At 44.4% G+C, this 24555-nt stretch overlaps 1 protein-coding gene across 4 annotated transcripts in view; it reads right to left on the reverse strand.

Moving 5' to 3' along the window:
* LOC147022565 (leukocyte tyrosine kinase receptor-like) overlaps nucleotides 1-24555 on the reverse strand; it is a 475774-nt gene that overhangs the window by 271248 nt on the left and 179971 nt on the right. For all 4 annotated transcript variants that reach the window (XM_085887264.1, XM_085887262.1, XM_085887265.1 and 1 more), the window contains 2 exons: nucleotides 22620-22824; nucleotides 3063-3214 (listed from right to left, as the gene is read on the reverse strand). In XM_085887264.1, the coding sequence (XP_085743390.1) occupies nucleotides 3063-3214; nucleotides 22620-22824 (357 nt within the window). The remainder of the gene's footprint in view (nucleotides 1-3062; nucleotides 3215-22619; nucleotides 22825-24555) is intronic.

Below are 24555 nucleotides of genomic sequence, written 5' to 3' on the forward strand. Positions count from 1 at the left end.
AAGGCGAGTCCGGAGGCAGTGGGAGAGGGGGAAGGGTAGAAGTGTGGAGGTGAGAGTTGGAACTCTGAATGTTGGGACGATGACTGGCAAAGGGCGAGAGTTGGCTGATATGATGGAGAGAAGAAAGGTGGACATACTGTGTGTACAAGAGACCAAGTGGATGGGGAGTAAGGCAAGGAGCATTGGAGGTGGTTTCAAACTGTTCTACCATGGTGTGGATGGGAGGAGAAATGGTGTCGGGATAATCCTGAAGGAAGATCATGTCAAGAGGGTATTGGAGGTGAGGAGGGTGTCTGACCGAGTGATGAGGGTGAAGTTGGAAATTGAAGGGGTGATGATGAATGTCATCAGTGCATATGCCCCACATATGGGTGTGAGATGGAATATAAAGAAGATTTCTGGAGTGAGTTAGATGAAGTGGTGGAGAGTGTATCCAAGGATGAAAGAGTGGTGATTGGAGCAGATTTCAATGGACATGTTGGGGAAGGGAATAAAGAGGATGAGGAGGTGATGGGGAGGTACGGTCTCAACAAGAGAAATGTGGAAGGGCAAATGGTGGTAGAGTTTGCAAAAAGAATGGAAATGGCAGTGGTAAATACGTATTTCAAGAAGAAGGAGGAACACAGGGTGACATACAAGAGTGGAGGAAAGTGCACACAGGTGGATTACATCTTAAGTAGGAGATGCAACCTGAAAGAGATTAGTGACTGTAAGGTTGTGGCAGGGGAGAGTGTAGCTCGACAGCATCGATTGGTGGTCTGTAGGATGACTTTAGAGGTGAGGTTGAGGAAGAGAGTGAGGGCTGAACCAAGGACCAGATGGTGGAAGCTGAAGGAGGAAGACTGTTGCGTGAAATTTAGGGAGGAGGTGAGACAGGCGTTGGATGGTGGTAAAGATGGGTGGGATGATTGGGCAACGACAGCAGAAGTTGTGAGGGAGATAGCTAGGAAGGTACTTGGTGTGACATCTGGACAGAGGAAGGAAGATAAGGAGACTTGGTGGTGGAATGAGGAAGTACAGGAAAGTATAAGGAAGAAGGGGTTGGCGAAAAAGAAGTGGGATAGTCAGAGAGATGAAGAACGGAGGCAGGAGTACAAGGAGTGGTGTCGAAAAGCAAAAAGAGAGGTGGCTAAGGCCAAGGAAAAGGCATATGACGAGCTGTATGAGAAGTTGGATACAAAAGAAGGGGAAAAGGATTTATACCGATTGGCAAGACAGAGGGACCGAGCTGGGAAGGATGTGCTGCAGGTTAGGGTGATAAAGGACGCAAATGGGAATGTGCTGACGAGCGAGGAGAGTGTGTTGAGAAGGTGGATGGAGTACTTTGAGGAGCTGATGAATGAAGAAAATGAGAGAGAGAGAGAAGGTTGGAAGAGGTGGAGATAGTGAATCTGGAAGTGGGGTGGATCAGTAAGGATGAAGTGAGGACTGCTATGAAGAAGATGAAAAGTGGAAAGGCGGTTGGCCCAGATGGTATACCAGTGGAGGCATGGAAGTGCTTCTGGAGAGATGGCAGTGGGGTTGTTAACCAGATTGTTTAATAAAGTCTTGGAAAGTGAGAGGATGCCGGAGGAGTGGAGATTAAGTGTGTTGGTTCCGATTTTCAAGAATAAGGGTGATGTGCAGAGCTGTGGAAATTACAGAGGGATAAAGTTGTTAAGCCACACCATGAAGTTGTGGGAAAGAGTAGTGGAAGCTCGGTTGAGAGGAGAGGTGATGATCTGTGAGCAGCAATATGGGTTTATGCCAGGAAAGAGCACCACTGATGCGATGTTTGCTTTGAGAATGTTGATGGAGAAGTATAGGGAAGGCCAGAAAGAGTTACATTGTGTGTTTGTGGATTTAGAGAAAGCTTATGATAGGGTGCCAAGAGAGGAGTTGTGGTATTGTATGAGGAAGTCGGGAGTGTTGGAGAAGTATGTGAGGATCGTGCAGGATATGTATGAGGACAGTGTGACAGCGGTGAGGTGTGCGGTATAGGTAGGAATGACGGACCGGTTTAAGGTTAAAGTGGGATTGCACCAAGGATCGACTCTGAGCCCTTTCTTGTTTGCAATGGTGATGGACAGGTTGACGGACGAGATCAGACTGGAGTCTCCATGGACCATGATGTTCGCGGATGACATCATGATCTGTAGGGAGAGTAGGGAGCAGGCTGAATCGAGCCTTGAGAGGTGGAGGTACGCACTGGAGAGAAGGGGAATGTTAGTCAGTAGGAGTAAGACGGAGTACATGTGCGTAAATGAGAGGGAGGGTGGTGGTATGGTGCAGTTGCAAGGAGTTGAGGTGGGGAAGGTGGATTGGTTTAAATACTTGGGATCAACTGTCCAAAGTAACGGAGAGTGTGGGAGAGAAGTGAAAAAGAGAGTGCAGGCAGGATGGAGTGGGTGGAGAAGAGTTGCAGGAGTGATTTGTGACAGAAGGGTAGCTGCAAGAGTGAAGGGGAAAGTATACAAGACGGTAGTGAGACCAGCTATGTTGTATGGTTTGGAGGCGGTGGTGCTAACAAAAAGACAGGAAGCAGAGCTGGAGGTGGCAGAGTTAAAGATGCTGCGATTCTCGTTGGGAGTGACGAGGATGGATAGGATAAGAAATGAGTGCATTAGAGGGACAGCGCAGGTCGGACGGTTTGGAAACAAAGTGAGAGAGGCGAGATTGAGATGGTTTGGACATGTGCACAGGAGGGAAACGGAGTATATCGGGAGAAGGATGTTGAAGATGGAGCCGCCAGGCAGGAGGAGAAGAGGAAGGCCAAAGAAGAGGTTCATGGATGCGGTGAGGGCGGACATGCGGGTGGTTGGAGTGTCAATGGAAGATGTGGAGGATAGAGCGAAATGGAGACAGTTGGTCCGCTGTGGCGACCCCTAACGGGAGCAAGCCGAAAGAGGAAGAAGAAGATTGCAAGATAGTGTTCAGTCGAAACGTATGGCTGTATAATGATGTTCCACCCCATCGATTCTGCAATCAAAAGCATGAAGTCTTATTGATGTGCCAAGTCCATGATTAACAAAAACAAGTTGAGACAATACACAGTGCAAGCCATTTCTCCATGCTCGACTCACCCCTGTCGGACACGTGCCACACTTGGGAATGAAATGCAAGCAGCAAATGAACAGGTCTCGGTTTTTCTGGATTGTTTGCGATTGTCAGAAGCACACGTGTCGGTGCAGAGCTTTCAGGCACGGATCCTTGAACACTCGTCCAGCTGCGCTCTCTATCGAGGTAAGGGAGATATTTGGGAGAGATTGAAAAAGCTGTTACAAGTCTTCTTGCTCTCATCACTGTCACAACATGAAGCTTTATGAGCTGTGGAATAATGATTGCTCTACTTTGAATGAAAAAAAGGCAATTTTAGCACGATTCACATTGGGGTTTTCAAATGTTTGTAGGTTCGGGTTCCTAATTCCATCAGTCTGCCAATTGTCCTTCCTTGCACACATCTGATAACATTGGTCCATTCAATGTGACATAACAGATTACTGTTTGAGATTTGAAATTCATTGGGGACAGTTGCCCATCTCATTTCATCATGTACAAAACTAGAAGGGCACTCGGTAGAGCGCATACCTCCACCACATAATGGAAACATTAAAAAAACGTCAAAAAAGTTCCCCTTTACAGTTTTACAATCAAACGTTTCACAGCCTTGATTGGCCTGAAATCGACAGGAAGAAACAATTATAACTTGTTGCTCCGCTGGAGTCAGGCACAGGTTGAGAAAACGTCCCCATAGCTCATGTGACAATGAGACATCATACGATGCTCTCAAGGGGTGTCATAAAGGAAAACTCGATTGGGACACAAACCGATAGCATGAGTGTGCACCATATGACTCACCTCGCAGCTCATCTTGAATCTATTTTCAAAGCACAGGTGCGTCATAAGAATTGTAATAAACCTATGAAACCATCACTCACCTGTGCAGATCCAATAATTTAATTTGAGAATTGAAAAAAAGGCTACGAGAGAGTCAACACCGTGTCTATATTCTTACCTTTGGTTGAGTTAAAACTCTTCCGAGGGAATAAAACGACGAATAAAAGATTCATTTGTAACCTTAGAGACGGGTCATGTGAACGAACAATTAAATACCCGCAAAGCTCCATCTTTGTCAACATGATGATTCAATCGGAAATGTACAAACTTCATCGAACGTCCACAGGACATGATAAAAGGAAACACACTCTTCTCTCCCCATACCAGGACATGATAAAAGGAAACACTCTTCTCTTGCCATCCCACACCAATGCCATGACCAAGGAGCCTTTTCAGCCAGGACATTCCCCAGTGCTCGTCCCGGCATCATATCCTACCGTGGTGCATATCATCTCAAAATTATGACCATGCATCATGGGCGTCCCATGGATGGGAATTTTCTGCAAACGATGTGAATACGACAGCGTTGAGCACTCCTTGGTATTGTGGTGCTGATGCAGCAACAGCAGCAGCGTACCCCAGTGAGCCATAGTGCCTCAGCAAATCTTAAATCCTCAGTTCCCCTAAGGCTATGAAACGACATTTTAAAACCTGTACAGGTTGAACGACAAGATTTATTCGGAAACGTAATTCTTAACTGCAGCAAATCTTATGGATGCAATATCCTGAATATTAAGGCCTGTTCATGTGTTACCTTACAGAAAAAGGCAGAATTCTCAACCCCAGCCCCGACTCGATTTCCTCCACACCACCGACATCCTCCATCTCAACCTTTCTCCTTTCCATTTTCTTCCCCGTCAATATTTTTTTTCAAAAAACAGAGTTACATATTACATACGTCCTGCCATGTTTAATTAACAGACAAAGGTTCATTTAAAAATGTTTTAAAATGTAAAATGTGCCCGTAATTGTACGTTTTGGTGTTTGACCCCAACCCGTGGGATTGAGCCAAAAATGATCCTGCTCTCACACCTTCTTGCCATGTGGTGATCATAACTACCAGGTATGCTGAATTTCTGCAAAACCGTTTAGGAGGAGATCACGTGACAGGCGGACAGACACAGCCGATTACAATATCCCCCGTTTTTTTAAAAAAGCGTGGGGATAATGACATTCAAAACAGGACCAAAGTCAGAACCTGTGCTCTACCTGAGAGGACTTACTGCACTCTGTCTCTTAGAACATGATGGGGGAGAACTCAAGGCACATTTTATAATTCGGAGGATTATTGCATGAGTAACATCAACATGACGGATGTGAACTCTTTTGATCAATGGATTACGTTTACGATAAGACGAGTCTCACTCACCCACAAGCTTGGATTTGGTGGCTTCTATGTAGAATGAGTAATTATTCATGGGAAGAAAGCAGTCAGTCGATTATGCCAGAGATCCACATCTCATTTATATAACTGATTCTGCTTATGAACTAATTAATATATCTATCTATCTATCTCTATCTCTTTCATATCCCCCTGTATATATATATATATATATATATATATATATATATATATATATATATATATATATATATATATATATATATATATATATATATATATATATATATATATATATATATATATATATATATATATTGTTGCAGATCCGGGGTTTGAGTTTGACCAGGAGGGGAAGCGCTCAGGTTCATCCTGCGAACACCTGGTCATGAGGCCACCAGGCATGAATAAGTGAGTGCTCTGGCGGATTGCTAAGTAACCATGAGCACCGATTGGTACTGCCGATTCTGCAGGGTTACACCTCGCGTGATACCTTATGGGTGGACGGCCACATCAAAGAGGGATGGGGGGAGGGTGGTCTTGTGCCCTCAATGCGTACTCCAATTATTCACCGGATCAGATGCAGCTGAGTGGAGCTGTGAGTACACACTGGCTAATCAGAGCAAATTACAAGGGGCAAAACTTCCCGGTTATACGACATGCAGACTGCGTTGGACGAATGAAGAAGATGCTACAACCTGGGTACATTTATAACACAGGTTTATTATAAACAAGAGAATGCAAATATTTACAAAAACACAATAAAAGGACACAATGCAGACTTATACCGATACTAATCTTATGCAATCTTAACTTATATAAACATGAGAGACGCAATCAGACACATACCCGAGGAAATTAGAAAGCAAAGAAAGAGAAAGGACAGGCTGTTTGCGATCTCTTTTTGTACTTGGTGTGGCTGATGGGCTCACGCTTTCCAGTCGCTTATTATGGGGAGGAGAAGGAAAACTGAGGATGTTTAAGGTGTGTGGTCAGAGGAGGTGCGATGAGGTGCAGTGAAGGAAAAATGGAAAGAGGTATGTGCCTGTGGGGTCGCCCTGAAAAGAACGGTTGTCAGGACTTTCCATCACCGATTGCTCTTTTGTGTCCACAGCAGACGAGACAGAATACAAAAGACAGGACATATGAGAAGATATCTTAATAATGATGTGGATGCAAATCTGTAAATGTATCTGTGTTTCAGATTGCCCTCATAGATGCGCTCAGCACAAAACCTCAATTGTTCACTCGCCCAGCGCTCCGCGCCGCCTGCCTGCTCAGCTCTGCCCTTAATCCCATGCCATGCCACCGACATCACCAAAAGCATATATATATATATATATATATATATATATATATATATATATATATATATATATATATATATATATATATATATATATTGTTGTGGTTACCAAATTCGCAAACCACCATTCAGGTCCCTTAGGTGAGGTATCTCGGTAAGTGCATGTGTAGTTAGGCCCAAACCCGTTGTCTAGTGGGAATACATGTCATATATGCGTGCTGCGACTCTTCAGGATAGCCGTTTTTCTTTAACTATCTTTATTTTGGACCAACCACCATGATTACCACCACAACCACAACATCAACCACCAACCACAACGCCGCTTCACCACAACCGCCACGACCTTCACGTCACACCTCGCAGCCGTCGCATCGCCACCGTTCTTGCGCCGCCTGTGGGTACCGGTGTTGGACTCGTGCAGGGCGCGCGTCGAACAGCGTGTACAAAATCACGGATTTTGTGCTTCAAAAACGGATCAAAAACGACACACGCCCACTTTTTGCCGTCCAATCGGTGAGCGAGGGGCGATTTGGCCCCGCCTCCAGGACGATCGATATATGCAAATTTGTGGATCAAAAAGCCTTCACGCCCACTTTTTCTCGGGCTAATGGGGAGCGAGGTGAAAGGTCAAAGGGAGGGGGTCAAAGGCGAAGCTACGGGGGGATAAAAGGACCGTGTTCGTCAGTCGGGAGAGTCGGAGAGTCCAGAGTCGGAGAGTCGGAGAGTCCAGAGGCGGAGGGTCGGAGAGTCAAGAAGTGGAGAGTCGGAGAGTCCCGAGGCGGAGAGGCGGAGAGTAGGAGAGTCGGAAGCAGAGGGTCAAGACTTCGCGGGCGGTGGAGCTGCTCGTCGTGTGCAGAACGGAGGGGACGGAGCTGTGGAAAGGCGGCGACACCAGACGAGGGGGTGCTCGCGTCGTGCAGGAAGCTGCACCCGAGGGAGGCCGACAGCGCGACCTGGCCGAGGTGGAGACGCTCGTCGCACATAATAAAGATCCTCTATACCCCGAGCATCAGCAACCCCCTCCTGTTTCCCCCCGCGCTGAGATAGTGCGACCAAGGGGGCCCCTTTCCCACCCCCTGCCAGACACTGTCCGCGAGGTCCGCGGAGTTGCGGCGCCATCGCCGCTCCGCGTCTCATCACCAGACGGGTAGGCGCGACCCGGTCTCGGCCTCAGGCCCGCCTCATTCTTGGGGGTATTCTTTCCTTGGTTTTGGGTATGTGTTGTCGGCGCCGTCTGTGAGGTAGAATTGTATAAGTGTTGCCGTGTGCTCGGTAGTCGGTATTAGCTCTGCATTGTTTTCGCTTTTATATTTGCTTTTTGTGTAAATGGAATTGTGTTTTTTCTGTGTGCTTTTGGTGGAATTGAATATGTGTGCTTTCCGTTCGTCGCGAATAAATGTGCTTTATTGTTGAACTGTTACCCGCTTCGCTTCGTCATTTCTCCCATTGAACCCTCATCTTGCTTCACGTAAAGGGTTGGTAGTGGGCTGAATACGCCCGATAATTAATCGAACCGTCGAGGTCGACGATAACACCGCTCGGTTATTCTGATAGTACGGAACGGGTCGCTTAAGTGGCCCGTGTCCGAAGTCGACCTGCGGCGAGGTGTGATCGCCCGGTCTACCCTCCGCGTGGGTACTTAGGTAGGTCGAATTTGGCGAGCAACCCTATCCCACGCGGGGGCTGATTGGCTCGATCGTGGTGAGACCGAAAGGTCCACCCGTGACTGGTTCCCGGCGTTAGTCCGAGAGGGTCACGACTGGATTGTCCGTCCAGTGGGCGACGTGCCGCGATTCGAGTTACGTGGCCGTCGCACGCCGGCGGGCGCGAATCCGCAACAATATATATATATATAAATACATATATATATATATATCTATCTATCTATCTATCTATCTCTCTCTCTCTCTCTCTCTCTCTCTCTCTCTCTCTCTCTCTCTCTCTCTCTCTCTCTCTCTCTCTCTCTCTCTCTCTCTCTCTCTCTCTCTCTCTCTCTCTCTCTCTGTCTGTCTATTCCTCTCACTCTCTCTGTCTGTCTCTTACTCTCACTCTCTCTCTCTCTCTCGCAACCTCTCTCTCTCTCTCTCTCTCTCTCTCTCTCTCTCTCTCTCTCTTTCTTTTTCTTTATCTCTCTCAACCCAGAACCAGGCAGAACATCCTTCTTAACTGCAGGAATCAGACGTCGAGAGGTGAAAATCACTCTTAGACGAACAGTCAGATAAGTGTTTGAGACACACCTTTTGATTTGTTCCTCATATATCTTTGCAACATTTTCCCTTTCCAGGGAATCTTGATGTAGACCGGGCACTTTTCAGGACCCACTTTCCGTTCGTCTACAGCAGTGAGGAATTTGTGCATAAACCTCCTGATGATATACTCAGGAAATCTATTCTCACTGGAAATGCCAGCAATCTTGTCCATCTCTGTCTGAAGCTTGGAGTTGGAACATGTCCTCTTAGCTCGACTCACTAATACATTGATCAAACCAATCTGGTATCTTGTTGAGCTCAAAGAGTCCCATTGACTATACTGGCTGGTGAACGTGGGCTTTCTATAGATGGATGTAGTGAAGGATGATGCAGATCTCTCCACGAGGACGTCCAGAAAGGGTAAGCAACCAGAACATTCCAATTCTGTTGTGAACTTGAGGGCAGGATGAAGATAATTTAATTCATTCAAGAAACGGTCACAGACTTCACGAGATTCAAACAGGCAAAATATGTCATCCACATATCTGTAGTATACGATTGGGGATTGAGATACCTGCAACTTGGTCAACTTCTGCAGTTTATGATGGCCAACAAAAATGTTTGCCAACATTGGGCCCAAAGGAGAGCCCATGGCCATCCCATCAATTTGGACGACCATAATGTTGTTAAAAGTCTGTGACTTTTCATAACATTATGTTCATCCAAGAGTGATTTTCATCTCTCAACGTCTGATTCCTGCAGTTAAGAAGGATGTTCTGCCTGCTTCAAAACGTAGCAATATTATTTACGAGTTCAAGTGCTGATGTGATGCTCTGTATGTAGGCAGAACTACCCACACCCTGACAGAATCAAACAGCACGTCCCTTTGTCCATCAGGAAAAACACAATTGGTGCACGAATACAGCTGGCTCGTACTTGTAGGAAGGTCCCAGCATCAATCACAACATAATGTGTATCTGCTATTGGACAGCATTTGATTGAGAATGCAAACTATGCTGAACAGTATAATGTGGATGCATTCAAGATATTGAGTGGAGGACGAAGTATAACGCATCTCCGAATAGTCGAAGCGACACTTATCTATTCCACGGACCCCATGTTATCTATTCCACGGACCCTATGTTATGTCAGCAAAAGAGTTTGTCTACTCACTTTGCTTATTTGTGCAAAGAAGAAGAGGAACACAAACTTCTCACGATCACAAATATTGATGAAGAGGATTCTGCAACAGCCTTAGGGGCTCCGCTTCAGACTCTGCAACCTTCAACTGGAGAGCTGAACACTGAACAGGCTCCTTCCACCTTTCCAATTGGGAGGTGATGACTCATAAGTAGAGAACGTCCAATCAGAATTGACTTTGTTGATAGGTGTCCTGTTTGACTGTTCTTCATTACCTCATTCACTTTCTGTGAATTTCACCTGAAGAGAGCACAACGAAAAGCTTTGTGGTTTTCTTTTTTGTCTGTTTTATGGTAATGTCCTTCAAAATGTCTGTTTATGTCAATGTTGAAGTTTTGTTGTACCAAGCATCTTTTCAAGCTTGAATTGATATTGAGATTTTTATAAGGGCATTGTGATGGTTATAAGAATGGTTTGATGTTCAACCGATGTTGACCCTGAAATCTTTGTATGTTTGACAGAGTTGCTGGGCCGAGGCCTCTGGGTTGGAGGTGATGCTTTGGTGAAGGACTATGTCCAATGGAGATCAGTGGAGTGCTCATCACACTCCACATTTAGTATTTCAATGAAATCACACGTTTTCGCTTCAGAATAGTGATGCAGAACAAAAAGTTTAGTCAGACAATGCTTTTGTTTGGTTTAAAAAGCTTGTTTTCGGGTAATTTGATCATTTTTTGCACGAATCTGAAGCTAAAATACTCACTATTCAAGGGCGTAGCCAGAGGTCCAAAAGTGACGAGGCGAAAAGAGGTGAACTTGGTTGATGTCAAAGTGGGCGTTGCGATAGGTATGGGGGGGGGGGGAGCTGAGAGTGTGATTTTAGTTTTGTGACATTATATATCTGGTAGGCCAAATCTGTTAAAGGATGTTCATGATCGATATCCTGCAAACACAATAAGAAAGAAAACATAGGGATAATTTTATTTTCCTGTGCAATATTAGGGGGGGGGGGTATTGTCCTATTTAGGTATTGTGATAGGAGTGGAGATAAGAGTATTCAGAGCACTGCCGGGTAGCTTCGATAGTTTACTCCCCAGGGAGTTCAGTTGGCCAGATGGCTCAGGCCAGATCATATTTCATGAAATGAACGACGAGGAAACTGCCTCCTCTGCCTCAGCCTGGCTACGCCACAGACATATTTTGATATACGAATATGAATGAATGAATATATATATATATATATATATATATATATATATATATATATGTATGTATGTATATGTATGTATGTATATGTATGTATGTATATGTATGTATGTATATGTATATATATATATATATATATATATATATATATATATATATATATATATATATATATATATATATATATATATATATATATATATATATATATATATATATATTCATAGCCTGGTGTTGGCGTAGTGCTTAGGGTAGTGGCTTGGGATCCAAAAGGTCCTGAGTTCAAGTCCCGTTGGCCGCCTGAATTAATACACACCAGGAGGTTGACTCAGCCTGCCATCCTTCCGAGGTCGGCGAAGTGAGTACCAATGTACTGGGCCCGGTGTATGCCACGGTTAGAATAGGTGTACCATATCCCTGTGTCGTAAGAGGTGACCAGGGTTGCGTCAGGAAGGGCATCCGGCGTAAAACATGTGCCAAATCATTATGCGGATCATAACGGATGATCCGCTGTGGCGACCCCTAACGGGAGCAGCCGAAAGAAGAAGAAGATATATATTTATTAATAATATTGTTACGGTTTTCGGAACTGTATGCATACAAACATACAGGTGCCCCGAAGTTAGTTATGCCGTTAAGTATATGTGTAGATAGAACCCCTCCTTGCATTTCGTGGGAAATCAAAGGGGTGCGTTGCGATGTTTTCTTAGTAAGATTAATAAATCATTTTATCCCATCCACGACGACCCACGGTACCCTCTGCCTGCTCACACCTTCATCTCGCTTGCTACTCTCGCATGGGCTGAACAAGCGTGTGTTCACCTACTCGCCTGAAGGCCCTGTCACACCTTGACGATTTAGCCAGCGTATGCCTGACGTATGGTAAAAAAAAATTGGCTAAAACGCTGGCACACGTCGAATACGTTATGGGTAAGTTTGTATACGTTAAGAGCACGCTGGCATACGTCGTAGTACGCTGGCTTTTTTTTCGTAGGACGCTGGCATACGTCTTTGTATGCTGGCATACGTCGTAGTACGCCGAGGTGTTAGACAAATTTTCCATGCTTGAAATTTTTCGACGTATGCCAGCGTATGACTCACACGTTCCGCATAATGCTGGCCATAAGTTGTAGGCACGTTACGCGATCGTTGACACACGTTATTTGTAAGTTACTCACAAGTCGAAACACGTCGAGGTAATGTTTAGCGTACCCGAAACTTATTTCTCACCTATGAGTAACGTGTTGTAGGCACATTACGCGATCGTTGACACACGTTACTTGTACGCTACTCATAAGTCGAAACACGTCAACATAATGGTTAGCGTCAGTGTTCCAGACTCCCTGGGTTATTTTTTTTCTTCGGTACGACGGTGTTTTAACACTTCGATTTCTAGTGCGGTGATAATATAATATAATTAATAGGCTGCCGCTCAACGATTAAATCATAACCACACTAGAAATGGAAGTGTCAACATCACCGTCATACCGAAGGGAAAAAAAAATAAAATAAAAAACCAGGGAGTCTGAAACACTGACGCTAACCATTACATTGACGCGTTTCGACTTATGAGTAATGTACAAGGAGCGTGTGTCGACGTGTGTCAACGATCGCGTAACGTGCCTACAACTTATGGCCAGTGTATGCGGAACGTGTGTCATACGCCGAGTACGTCGATAAATTTTCAACATGCTGAAAATTTCGACATACTCGGCGTATGACGACGTACGCCAGCGTACTACGACGTATGCCAACGTACTACGAAATATGCCAGCGTGCTCTTAACGTACACAAAACTAACCCATAACGTATTCGACGTGTGCCAGCTTGGTCCGGCAAATTTTTCATACGTCGGCATACGCTGGCTAAAACGTCAAGGTGTGACAGCGGCTTAACACTTCGATGACTAGTGCGGTTACGATTTGAATCGTCGAGCCGCAGCCTATTAATAGCCTACGCCACGTGATCGTCTGCGATATGCTGCCACGCTATGCATAAGTTAGACTATCGTTGGGCATAGGTTGTGAACGCCGACAACACACTCAGCATTCATTGGTATAAGTTATCTATATGTGATTGAAACGTTCTGTGTACGTTACTAATACGTTATGCATACATCCAACACAATATTATACGCCCAAAACTTAAAAAAAAAACATCAATAGTTCAGCGTACGCCATCGTTTTACATACATTTTGAGACCTTGCCAGACACTGGCTAAAACGTCAAGGTGTGACAGGGTCCAAACCGGTGACTCGCTTTCCGAAGCAGAATCTCTGCAGTAGTTCCTTTTTGGCGAGTCCGAACACGCATGGAGTGGGTGGACTTCCCGGTATGGCTGAAACCCCGCCCAGAAAGGGCGGCTCCATGGAAGCCCCGTCCAATCAGGGCGAACAATGACGTCGGCTTCACCAAGGCCCTCCCCGCTGAGGGAGATCTTTAAATTATGACACCATTCGTTCAGAGTGGTCTGGTCAGCTGGAAAGTGAGTCTTCTTGAGAGTGAGCTGGAAAGTGAGTCGTCTTGAGCAGAGCGTTGGAGTGAGACAGTTCGTCGGCTGATAGCGAAAGAAAGGAGGAAGGTTGTGGAGTGGTTGCGCCCTTTGGGAGTCGTTCATTTCAAGTGTGAGAGAGCTGGGAAGCCCTCGACCCGACCTTGACCAGATCTCTCGTAGGGCCCTGTCTGCAGCCCTGATCCCTGCTTCGGACTCCGCTCTACCCGACCCGGGCTTTCGCAGACATGAACACCACGCGTGCAGCTGTGGACTGAGCCACACGACCATTGATGGGTGCCGCACCATGGAGCGTCCCTTCCCTCCAACGTTCAGGTACCAGAAGGAACTGCACCCTCAGCTCACCTCCCTCTCTGGCTGCAGGGGCTCTTTGCAAATATCTGGGTTTCTTTTCGTCTGAGTGTGTGGCGCCGTCTTTAAGTAGAACTGCATAAGTGCTTTTAGTTGATCATTGTAAATCTTGCCTGTTGTATTCCCGCGTAAGTCTGCTCTGTGTCTTTCTTTTGTAAGTGCTTGTAAATAAATTATTGTAGAAATGTTCCCAGTTCGTTTCTGTCTTTTCCTTCATTGGTCCAGCATGGTTCGGATCTAAGTTTAGCCGGGTTTTTATCCCCGATAATCTGTTCATTCTAGCCGGTACGCCTTGGTAGTTCCGCTCGACTGCATCCGATCCGGAGTTGGTAGTTGGTACTCCACCGTAGTTGGTAGAGTGATCCGGTTCGGGCAAGGCGTACCGAGGGCGTGGTTCCCCGGTAGACGACACTGCGTGGTTAATTAGGTAAACTGGTTCTGGACAAAAAGAACCTATGCTACGCGGTCGAGATATTGGCGTTCCACGGTCGGTTCAGTGACCCGCCACGTCACGGAATTATCCTGAGCGACAGCCTACAATTCAGTGAGTCTGGTGAGAGATGACGTAACTTCCCCCACTTAGCGGTCGTTCTCGCCACCGGAACCCGGCCTGCAACAATATATAGATAAATTTGAAATGTACATATACAGGGTGTCCCAAAAAAATATACAACTTTTCATCTGCAAAGAGGATGATCATAACATATATTTTTTAAAAATATATTTGGCTGGATAGAAAGCTGAAAGGTTGAAGTTTATTGTACCAATGTCAAAATTGCCACCAAAATTTAAATTTGCTGTAGAATCGTCGTTTTCTTTTAGACAACATGTTCGACGTAGGCTCCACGTTGTCCGATCACTGCCTGCAAACGCGTTGTCATGTTCTCCATCACTTTGGGAAACATTTCCTGAGGAATGTTCTGGATTTCTCGGTGGATGTTTTCCTTTGGCTGATCAAGAGTCTGAGGCCTAGGGTTTCCATAGATCCTGTCCTTGAGATACCCCCACAAGAAGTCCGGAGGAGTAAGGTCAGGGGAATATAGTGGCCACTCAACGTCTTCGCAGAGGGAGATAAAGCGGCCCTCAAAATATTGGTTGAGAAAATGCCTTGTTTCCCTGGCTGTATGGGGTGGTGCCCCATCCTGCTGGAACCACTGGGTTCTTATCTGGATCAGGTTGTTTCTCCTACGGGCCTAAGTACGTAGCTCAGGCAGATAGAATTCCTGAATCATTTCGCAATAGTTGCTCTGGTTTACGGTGCAAGTGCGTCCCTGGTCATCTTCAAAGAAGTATGGACCAATTATCCCATACCAACCAACCGCCATCCACATGGTGACCTTGAGAACAGATCGAGGCACCAGTTCAGTTGATGCATTACTGGGATTTTCAGTTCCCCAGTACCAAAAGTTTTGCTTGTTTACCTCCCCGGACAAGTGAGTATGGCATTCGTCCATCATGTGAAGTTTTTTGAGGAAGTCTGCATCTTCCTCCAACTTTCCTGAGAACCAATTTGCAAAGTCGAGTCGTTTACGTTTCTGTTAATCAGTAAGCACCGTTTCTGTTTGAATTTTGTATGGAAAGGCATGAATGTCTTGGCGAAGGATCCTCTGAACGGTGCTCTTATGAATGTTTGTCTCGGCAGAAAGTCGTCGAATCAATTTTTTTGAACTCTGAACGACCGCCTGTCTCACCATTTCCAAATTTTCTTTACTACGACCTGTCCTCTTCCGACCACTGTGACCCTTGTGAAGGTCACAGATGGTTCCCACATTGGTAAACTTTGCGATGGTGCACTTTATTGTCCGAAAGTTTGGTGCATGGCGCAAGTGGATACCGAAATGTCTCGAGTAAAGACGTTGCACCTGTACGACACTTTTCATCTGGTGCCAAAGTTCAACAATTTTCGTCCATTGTTGTACGGTCAGTCTTGGCAATTTTCAGGCGTTTGCTTGGTATCAAAACAAACTTCGGGGTCTCTGCAACAAGAAATTAAGCATGAGTGACAAAATTACTGGTTTGTTAGGATCAAACGAAGCATTTTAAAAATTGTGTATTTTTTGGGACACCCTATAAAGTGGGGAGAACAAGAATTTGATACACTGCCGATTTTGCAGGTTTTCCCACTTACAAAGCACGTAGAGGTCTGCAATTTTTATCATAGGTACACTTCAACTGTGAAAGACGGAATCTAAAACAAAAATCCTGAAAATCACATTGTATGATTTTTAAATAATTAATTTGCATTTTATTGCATGAAATAAGTATTTGATCACCTACCAACCAGGAAGAATTCTGGCTCTCAAAGACCTGTTAGTTTTGTTTTTTAAGAAGCCCTCCCATCACTCATTACCTGTATTAACTGCACCTGTTTGAACTCGTGATCTGCATAAAAGACAGCTGTCCACACTCAATCAATCAGACTCCAACCTCTCCACAATTGGCAAGACCAGAGAGCTGTCTAAGGACATCAGGGACAAAATTGTAGATTGCACAAGGCTGGGATGGGCTCCAGGACAATAGGCAAGCAGCTTGGTGAGAAGGCAACAACTGTTGGTGCAATTATTAGAAAATGGAAGAAGTTCAAGATAACAGTCAATCTCCCTCGGTCTGGGGCTCCATGCAAGATCTCACCTCGTGGAGCCTCAATGATCATGAGAAAGGTGAGGGATCAGCCCAGAACTACATGGCAGGACCTGGTCAATGACCTGAAGAGAGCTGGGACCACAGTATCAAAGAAAACCATCAGCAACACACTATGCCATCATGGATTAAAATCCTGCAGCGCACGCAAGGTCCCTCTGCTCAAGCCAGCGCATGTCCAGGCCCGTCTGAAGTTTGCCAATGACGATCGAGATGATCCAGAGGAGGAATGGGAGAAGGTCATGTGGTCTGATGAGACCAAAATATAGCTTTTTGGGTTAAACTCCACTCGCCGTGTTTGGAGGAAGAAGAAGGATGAGTACAACCCCAAGAACACCATCCCAACCGTGAAGCATGGAGGTGGAAACATCATTATTTGGGGATGCTTTTCTGCAAAGGGGACAGGACGACTGCACCGTATTGAGGGGAGGATGGATGGGGCCATGTATCACGAGATCTTGGCCAAGAACCTCCTTCCCTCAACAAGAGCATTGAAGATGGGGCGTGGCTGGGTCTTCCAGCATGACAATGACCCGAACCACACAGCCAGGGCAACTAAGGAGTGGCTCCGTAAGAAGCATCTCAAGGTCCTGGAATGGCCAAGCCAGTCACCATACCTGAACCCAATAGAAATTCTTTGGAGGGAGCTGAAAGTCTGTGTTGCCCAGCGACAGCCCCGAAACCTGAAGGATCTGGAGAAGATCTGTATGGAGGAGTGGGCCAAAATCCCTGCTGCAGTCTGTGCAAATCTGGTTAAGAACTACAGGAAACGTCTGATCTCTGTAATTGCAAACAAAGGTTTCTGCACCAAATATTAAGTTCTGTTTTTCTGATGTATCAAATACTTATTTCATGCAATAAAATGCAAATTAATTATTTAAAAATCATACAATGTGATTTTCGGGATTTTTCTTTTAGATTCCGTCTTTCACAGTTGAAGTGTACCTATGATAAAAATTACAGACCTCTATGTGCTTTGTAAGTGGGAAAACCTGCAAAATCGGCAGTGTATCAAATACTTATTCTCCCAACTGTATATGTAGTCCAGTCGATTTAGCCCCAGAATGGTTAAACCTGAAACAAATTGCAATAGTTTTTTTTTTATTGCTGGATCTTGTTCAGGGGGTCACTCTGAATGTCCCAATATAAAATAGGACAAAATAGGACCACCGCAAGTGCCATAATTTGCATAAATTCAAAATGGCCGCCATTGAGCACTTGTTGGGGGGCTGATATCTCCTAAACGGTGCATTTTTGACCCCATAAATGTATTATTAGTGGATAGAAAAGTGACCCCAAGGAATCCAAATATGTCGTCAAAATTTGTATATGATGTCGTATATGTCAGAAATGACGTCATAGGTGTCAAACAAATTCAAATCAAATTCAAAAGAGTTTATTTTCCCTTATCATACAGTATACATCGGGATTGACAAATAAACTATGCAACACAACAAACCCCCCCCCCCCATTCGGGTAACCTACACCAGCACATTTCACCTAAGGTAAATGGACTCAACGGCCAGGTGACTCTTTGTTCAGGTGATCATGAGTTTATGTACAATACATCAGATTTATGAGGGCATGACTCATTTTTACACTGTGGGCATGACTCATTTCATTTTGCATGCTTTGTGTAGTGACTGTTGTAGAGTGTACTGTGTAAATGATGTTTGGTTCAGATTGTTTGTGTGGGGTATTAGACATCGTATGTACGCGCACAGCATTAGGTAAACTACTTGACTGATTTTCGTGGAATTTAGCAGAGCTTTGACAATATCCTAAAAACTAATTTTCCATCCACATGGCGACATCTACACCATGGATGACACAAAGTGTGCCATGTGCGAGAAACAGCTTGATGATGGCCGACAAACGTTTACTTTGACAGAGAAGGGTGCCCATAGTGTGAGGGAAGCTGCAAAATCAAGAGGAGTTGCCATCAACGTGATGGTGGGGCAGAAGTTCCACTCTGAATGCAGACGAGACTTTTGCAACAAGAAATCTATACAGTTTTCGTTAAAACGAAAGTTTCGAGAGGAGCCAGAGCCGCCAAGTCGCCGTTCTGTTGAACCCATATTTAACTTTTTGGAACACTGCTTCCTTTGTGGGATGTCAGCAGACACCAACTCTGATGATTCTTACCCTGTTCGAACGTGGGACTTCCAGAGGTCTATCTTTAAAGCATGCGACCAAAGGCCCTCAAACGATCCTTGGGCAGAGAAAGTTTGGGGACATTTGGCATCTTGCATTGACCTTCACGTGGCAGATGCCATTTACCACATAGTTTGTAGTGTAAACTTCAGAACAGGGAAGCAAATACCACTCCATTACAGAAGATGGGTGAAACCGGCATCAAGACCCTAAGCGCAGATGGTGATGCTGATGTCTTCATTGTGAAAACGGCTGTAAGGTGTTCAACGTCTGCTTGTACGCAACTAATAGGAGAAGATACAGATCTTGCACTGTTGTGTTTCTTTGGGAAACACAACAGTGATGCAATTGCGGTGATGATTGCAAAGGACTCGTCTTCAGGTCAGAACGCAAGTGTGGGGAGAAGGAGGTGAATAGGAGAGTGTGGGACATTGTTTGCCTCAAGAAGCAGTTGGGGAAAGAATTGTGTAGTCTCTTGCCAGTGATCCATGCAATTGCTGGATGCGACACAACATCCAGGATATTTGGGATAGGGAAAGGAGCGCCCGTGAAGAAATCCCAAAATCATCATGAGTTTAAGTCGCAAATTCTCAAGTTGGCTCAAGAAGGGTTGGTAGTAGAGGACATAGATAAAGCAGGAGAGAGCGCTCTTGTCTTTCTATGTGGTGGAAAGATGGAAGAAAGCCTGGATGACCTGAGAGCCAGGAAGTTCTCAGAAAATGTGGCTACCAGTGCTCGCAGTCTCCAATACAGATGCTACCTCCAACATCCAACGCAGCAAGATATCACTCACAGAGGGTTTACTATCAAGCCAAGGTTTGGATCGGGAAAGAAGAACTGAATCCAACAGATTGGGGTGGCATTTGTCAGATGGTCGAATGCAGCCAAGCAAGATGGACTTGCTTCCTGCACCGGAATATCTGCTGAAAATAATCCGGTGCCAATGTAAGGGTGATTGTGACACCCTTCGTTGCAGCTGTTGGAAAAATGGCTTAGAGTGTTCACCATCATGCATGGGATGCAAAGGGACATCATGCACTAATAAGGGGGATGTTGCCACCGATATTGATTCAGACAAAGTAAAACGTCATCATGCAAATAAGCCAGGACATGTATAGGACAGACTCTGTGGAGGTCGACATTTGAATTTGTTAATGTACAAGGCATAGCTCATGGAACATATTTCAGACTCGGATATTTCCAAAGAACGTCATACATGTACTTCCAACAAAAACATTGAGGAAAACATAAATTTAACATAAATTATATCAATGACGTCATTTCTGACATATACAACGTCATATACAAATTTTGACGACATATTTGAATTCCTTAGGGTCACTTTACTATCTGCTAATGATACATTTATGGGGTCTAAAACGCACCGTTTAGGAGATATCAGCCCCCAAGTGCTCAATGGCGGCCATTTTGAATTTATGCAAATTATGGCACTTCCCGTGGTCCTGTTTTATTCTGGGACATTCAGAGGGACTCCCTGAATAAGATCCAGCAATAAAAAAAAACTATTGCAATTTGTATCAGGTTATAGTGTAGTTCTACTGGACTACTATATATATATATATATCGTATAAAGTATAATATATATATATATATATATATATATATATATATATATATATATATATATATATATATATATTATACTTTATACGATATATATATATATATATATATATATATATATATATCGTATAAAGTATAATATATATATATATATATGTATATATGTATATATATATATATATATATATATATATATATATATATATATATATATATATATATATATATATATATATATATATATATATATGTTCTACTAGTCATTTACAAACGTAGTGGAAACGTTATCGAAGTGTTCACATTGTATCGGTACTGTATATACTTTATAGACGATCTAACATTCTAAATAGCATGTACTTTATCGAAATATGTGTGTTGTTGATGTTGATTTGCCCCATAACTGCCCTACACGAACAAGGCTGACAATATTCCACCGTTAAGCATAGCCATGTCGGTCTGATTGTTCCTTGAGCAAATGTATCTCGCGGTCCCGCCCCCATCAGACTGATTGACAGCCGTGGCAAAATTTTCTGCCCAGATAGATGCACAGGTGACCCACACGCGTACCTGTCCTGCTCTTCCTCCATCAAATTCATAATATATGCTATACCATATGCACAGTGAGCTAATGACTTCTGTTGCCCATTGTGAATACTACTTTGAGCCATCGCAGTTATAATAACGTAGTTATTAACATACAAATATTACATGACGAAGTGTGCCCATATTATTCTGTGACATTATGTGTACACGTGTTCATATCCGTGCATGTCTAGCTTTATCTGAATGTGAATCTCCTGAACCTGTACTCAGTGTGCCGGTAAATTAATCTTTTTATATTCTATGATGCTTCAGTATCTATATATCATCATCATCATCATCATCATCATCACACCAGTTTAAAGCCCTTTTCCCTGAGCACGGGTCAGCTTTTTGTGGGCTCCAATCATGGTACCCTTTCTTGTGGCAATGTTTTTATGGCTGGATGCCCTTCCTGGTGCCAACCCTTTAGTCGCCTTCAACACGCAGGGATAATTACCAGTATACTGATGCTCATTTCGCTGACCTCAGTTGACAGGCTGAGTCAACCCCCCTGATGTTAATTCAGTGGCCAGCGGGGATCAAACTCAGGACCCCGAGGATCCCAAGCCACAACCCTAACCATTAAGCCAACACCAGGCATCTTCAATGTGTGTGTGTGTGTGTGTGTGTGTGTGTGTGTGTGTGTGTGTGTGTGTGTGTGTGTGTGTGTGTGTGTGTGTGTGTGTGTGTGTGTGTGTGTGTGTGTGTGTGTGTGTGTGTGTGTGTGTGTGTGTGTGTGTGGTGTGTGTATGTCCAGTATATACACAATCAGGATGTGCTTTTTAAGGATTTCATTTTAGTGTGTTGTGAAGTCAGTTGGTGATCTAAAGTGGCACGGACAATCCCCACTGCCTCTTTACCACTGTTTATGAATGTATTTCGCCTGTGTTGTTGTTAAATTAAATTTAGAAATCGTTCCTGAGTTGTGCTCGTAAAACTGTGGAATGGATGTCCATGGTGGTCTGGGTCTGAATGCTCGAGGGTCCTCAGCACACACGCAGTGAGTGAGTGGTTCCCACCATTGAGCGGAATGTATGAGACTATGTGCTGCTTGGTGATAGGAATGAGCTCGCATGCACCGGACGGAAATAAGAACCGGATTAACGGGATATTGTACATGTACCATGTCGTATCTATCGTACAACTCCAGGTATTAATCAGAGACACCAGGTTTGCACAGTTACACGCGCGACACAAATTTCACATGCAATCTCACTCTCACTCTCACTGAATGCCATTTTATTTTGTTTGTTTTACACAAGAGGACAAAACCATATATATATATATATATATATATATATATATATATATATATATATATATATATATATATATATATATAAATAATCGGAATGTACATTCAATATGGATTGCAATGTCCATGACCTGTTTAGAGTCTGTTAATTGTCATTTCTGGGAAAATCCAAGTGTCCGTGGAATGAATACTGTGGATATTCAATTTAACAACACTGTACTCTTTTGCATTTTGAATGACATGATCAATCCCATATGCATTCGTATGACTTTTACTTAGGATTTCGAGGAGGTCAACAAGTGTGAGTACAAGCACACAGGACAGCCAGCGAAATGCCCTATCTGCAAAGCTGTACTCTCACGCACTTTATTGCCATTCTTCATCAGCCCTTATCCATCATATACACCGACAAGTTCGAATCAATCACACTCTGAAATGAGCCGCGAAAATGAGGAGGAAGTGCCATCGCAATGAATCCTTACCCGTAGGAAGCGTTACACCTGTTCAGGTGCAGAGTGTTGCGCTCAGTTGCTCCATGTGCTTGAATCAATGTCTGAGCATGCACAGAAACGGTCCTTGAGGAGTGAATGGCCATTCTCAGCCTGTGCTGTGTAATGACTGGGCTCAAGATGAAGAGTTTATTCTGGTCAGAGGAAACTTTAATCCCCAGCAAGAGGACATCAATACCTAAAGGATGGGAAGAGTTGAAGAGGGAAGAGGGGAGGGCGACGTCACACACAGAGAACGGCTCATCGTTATTTTGATCACACAATACATATAACAAAGATGAACAAAATAAAAAAATCACAAAATATACTCCTTTACCCTTTGGACAACACGAGCATCTTTGTTGGGAATGTTGGGTGACAATACGATGCAGAAATGCTGGACCAACTGTCCTTTTCCTGTGCCGAAGATGCTTGGCAAACGAATTTTAAAGATGAGCAAGAAACTGAACAGATACTATTGAGAGATAGGGCCAAAAACTATAAAGTGCTGTATATCATGATATTTCAGACATGTATTGGGCCAGATATGTTCTCATGGATCAGGCATTGCGTGGTGGAGGTATGCACTCCACCGAGTGCCCTTATAGTAATTCTCGTTATTTTCAAAAAGCATAACGAAGTGTCCCATCCCTTGGATGGACGTTGAACTGTGTGCCCCGTCTGTCGGTATTCGTTGGTGGACATTAAAAATGTTTGTGAAAAGTCTGTGAACTATCGCCAACACCCTGAACAAATTATAAATTCCTGCTCTAACCCACTGGGGGCACTGCATCAGACACATAACTATACCCCCAGCAAATGTGGTTACCTGCAGCCATGTGCTGCGTCTATATTAAGGTGTCAGTGTGTGTCTTTGGTTGTTATCTCCATCTGGGGGTTTGAGGGGATGGAACGAAGTCCTCCCAGGACTCAAAGTATCCACCTCCGCTTTGATAAGGGATCACAGTTCATGGACCAAGCTGTTCAACTTTGTTGTTCACAGAGTTGTGTTCCGAGGGTTCTTTTCAGAATCACACAGAACCCCAGACTGTCCCCAATTGTAGTTTTTTTGTTTGTTTGTTTTGTATACATTGTTGAGGCTCATATGAGAGCTAACACACAACACACAGCAAAAGGGGGGGGCATGAGACAAGAGGGGCGGGAGAGGGAAGGACAAAACAGTGAACAGAGACATAAGAATATCTGTGGAAGGGAGAGGGATGGGGCGAGGAACATGTGGAATATAAGATGGACATTACAGGGACTTTCAGAAAGGAAAGCAGGGAATTTGAAGGAGGTGGGTTTGGGGAGGATTAATGGGGGTAGAAAAGATTGAGGTTTTGGATGGGGGATGATAAGAGGTGGGGGTGAACAGCTGTTTTGAAGGCCTGGAGGGAAGAATGGGATTGAAGAGAGTAAGGGAGATTATTCCAAAGGTGGGAAAAAAGGGGAATAAAAGAGTGAAGTTGAGCAGAGATTCATGATTTTGGTAGTTTTACCAGAAGGAGGTTGCTGGCGGAACATGAGCGCCCTGCGGAAATATGGGGGGGGGGACATATCACAGACAGTGGGGGGGGCGAGACCCGAGAGGAGATGGTAGAAGACAGAAAGACCACCGACCTGCCTGCAGTGAGAGAGTGAGAGGCCCAAAGACTCAGCCACACCACAGGAGATACCAATGATCCTAAATGCCTTGGTTTCCACAACATGAAGCCCAGAAAGGTGAGAGGCAGGAGCACCATCCCAGAGGGGAGAGCAGTACTCCATCAGGCTGCGGATGGAAGCTTTGTGTGTGGTCAGGAGCTCAGATGGGCCGAGGAAGGACTTTGCACGATGGAGGATTCCCAGTCGGCGACTGGCTTTGGAGGTCAGGTTTGAAATGTGGCTTTCCCAGGAAAGGTCATGGCAAATAGTGAGACCCAGAAGCTTG

The sequence above is a fragment of the Eptatretus burgeri genome, chromosome 7, assembly GCF_056783735.1.
Source record: "Eptatretus burgeri isolate ZD-2024b chromosome 7, Ebu_testis_v1, whole genome shotgun sequence".
NCBI lineage: Eukaryota > Metazoa > Chordata > Myxini > Myxiniformes > Myxinidae > Eptatretus > Eptatretus burgeri.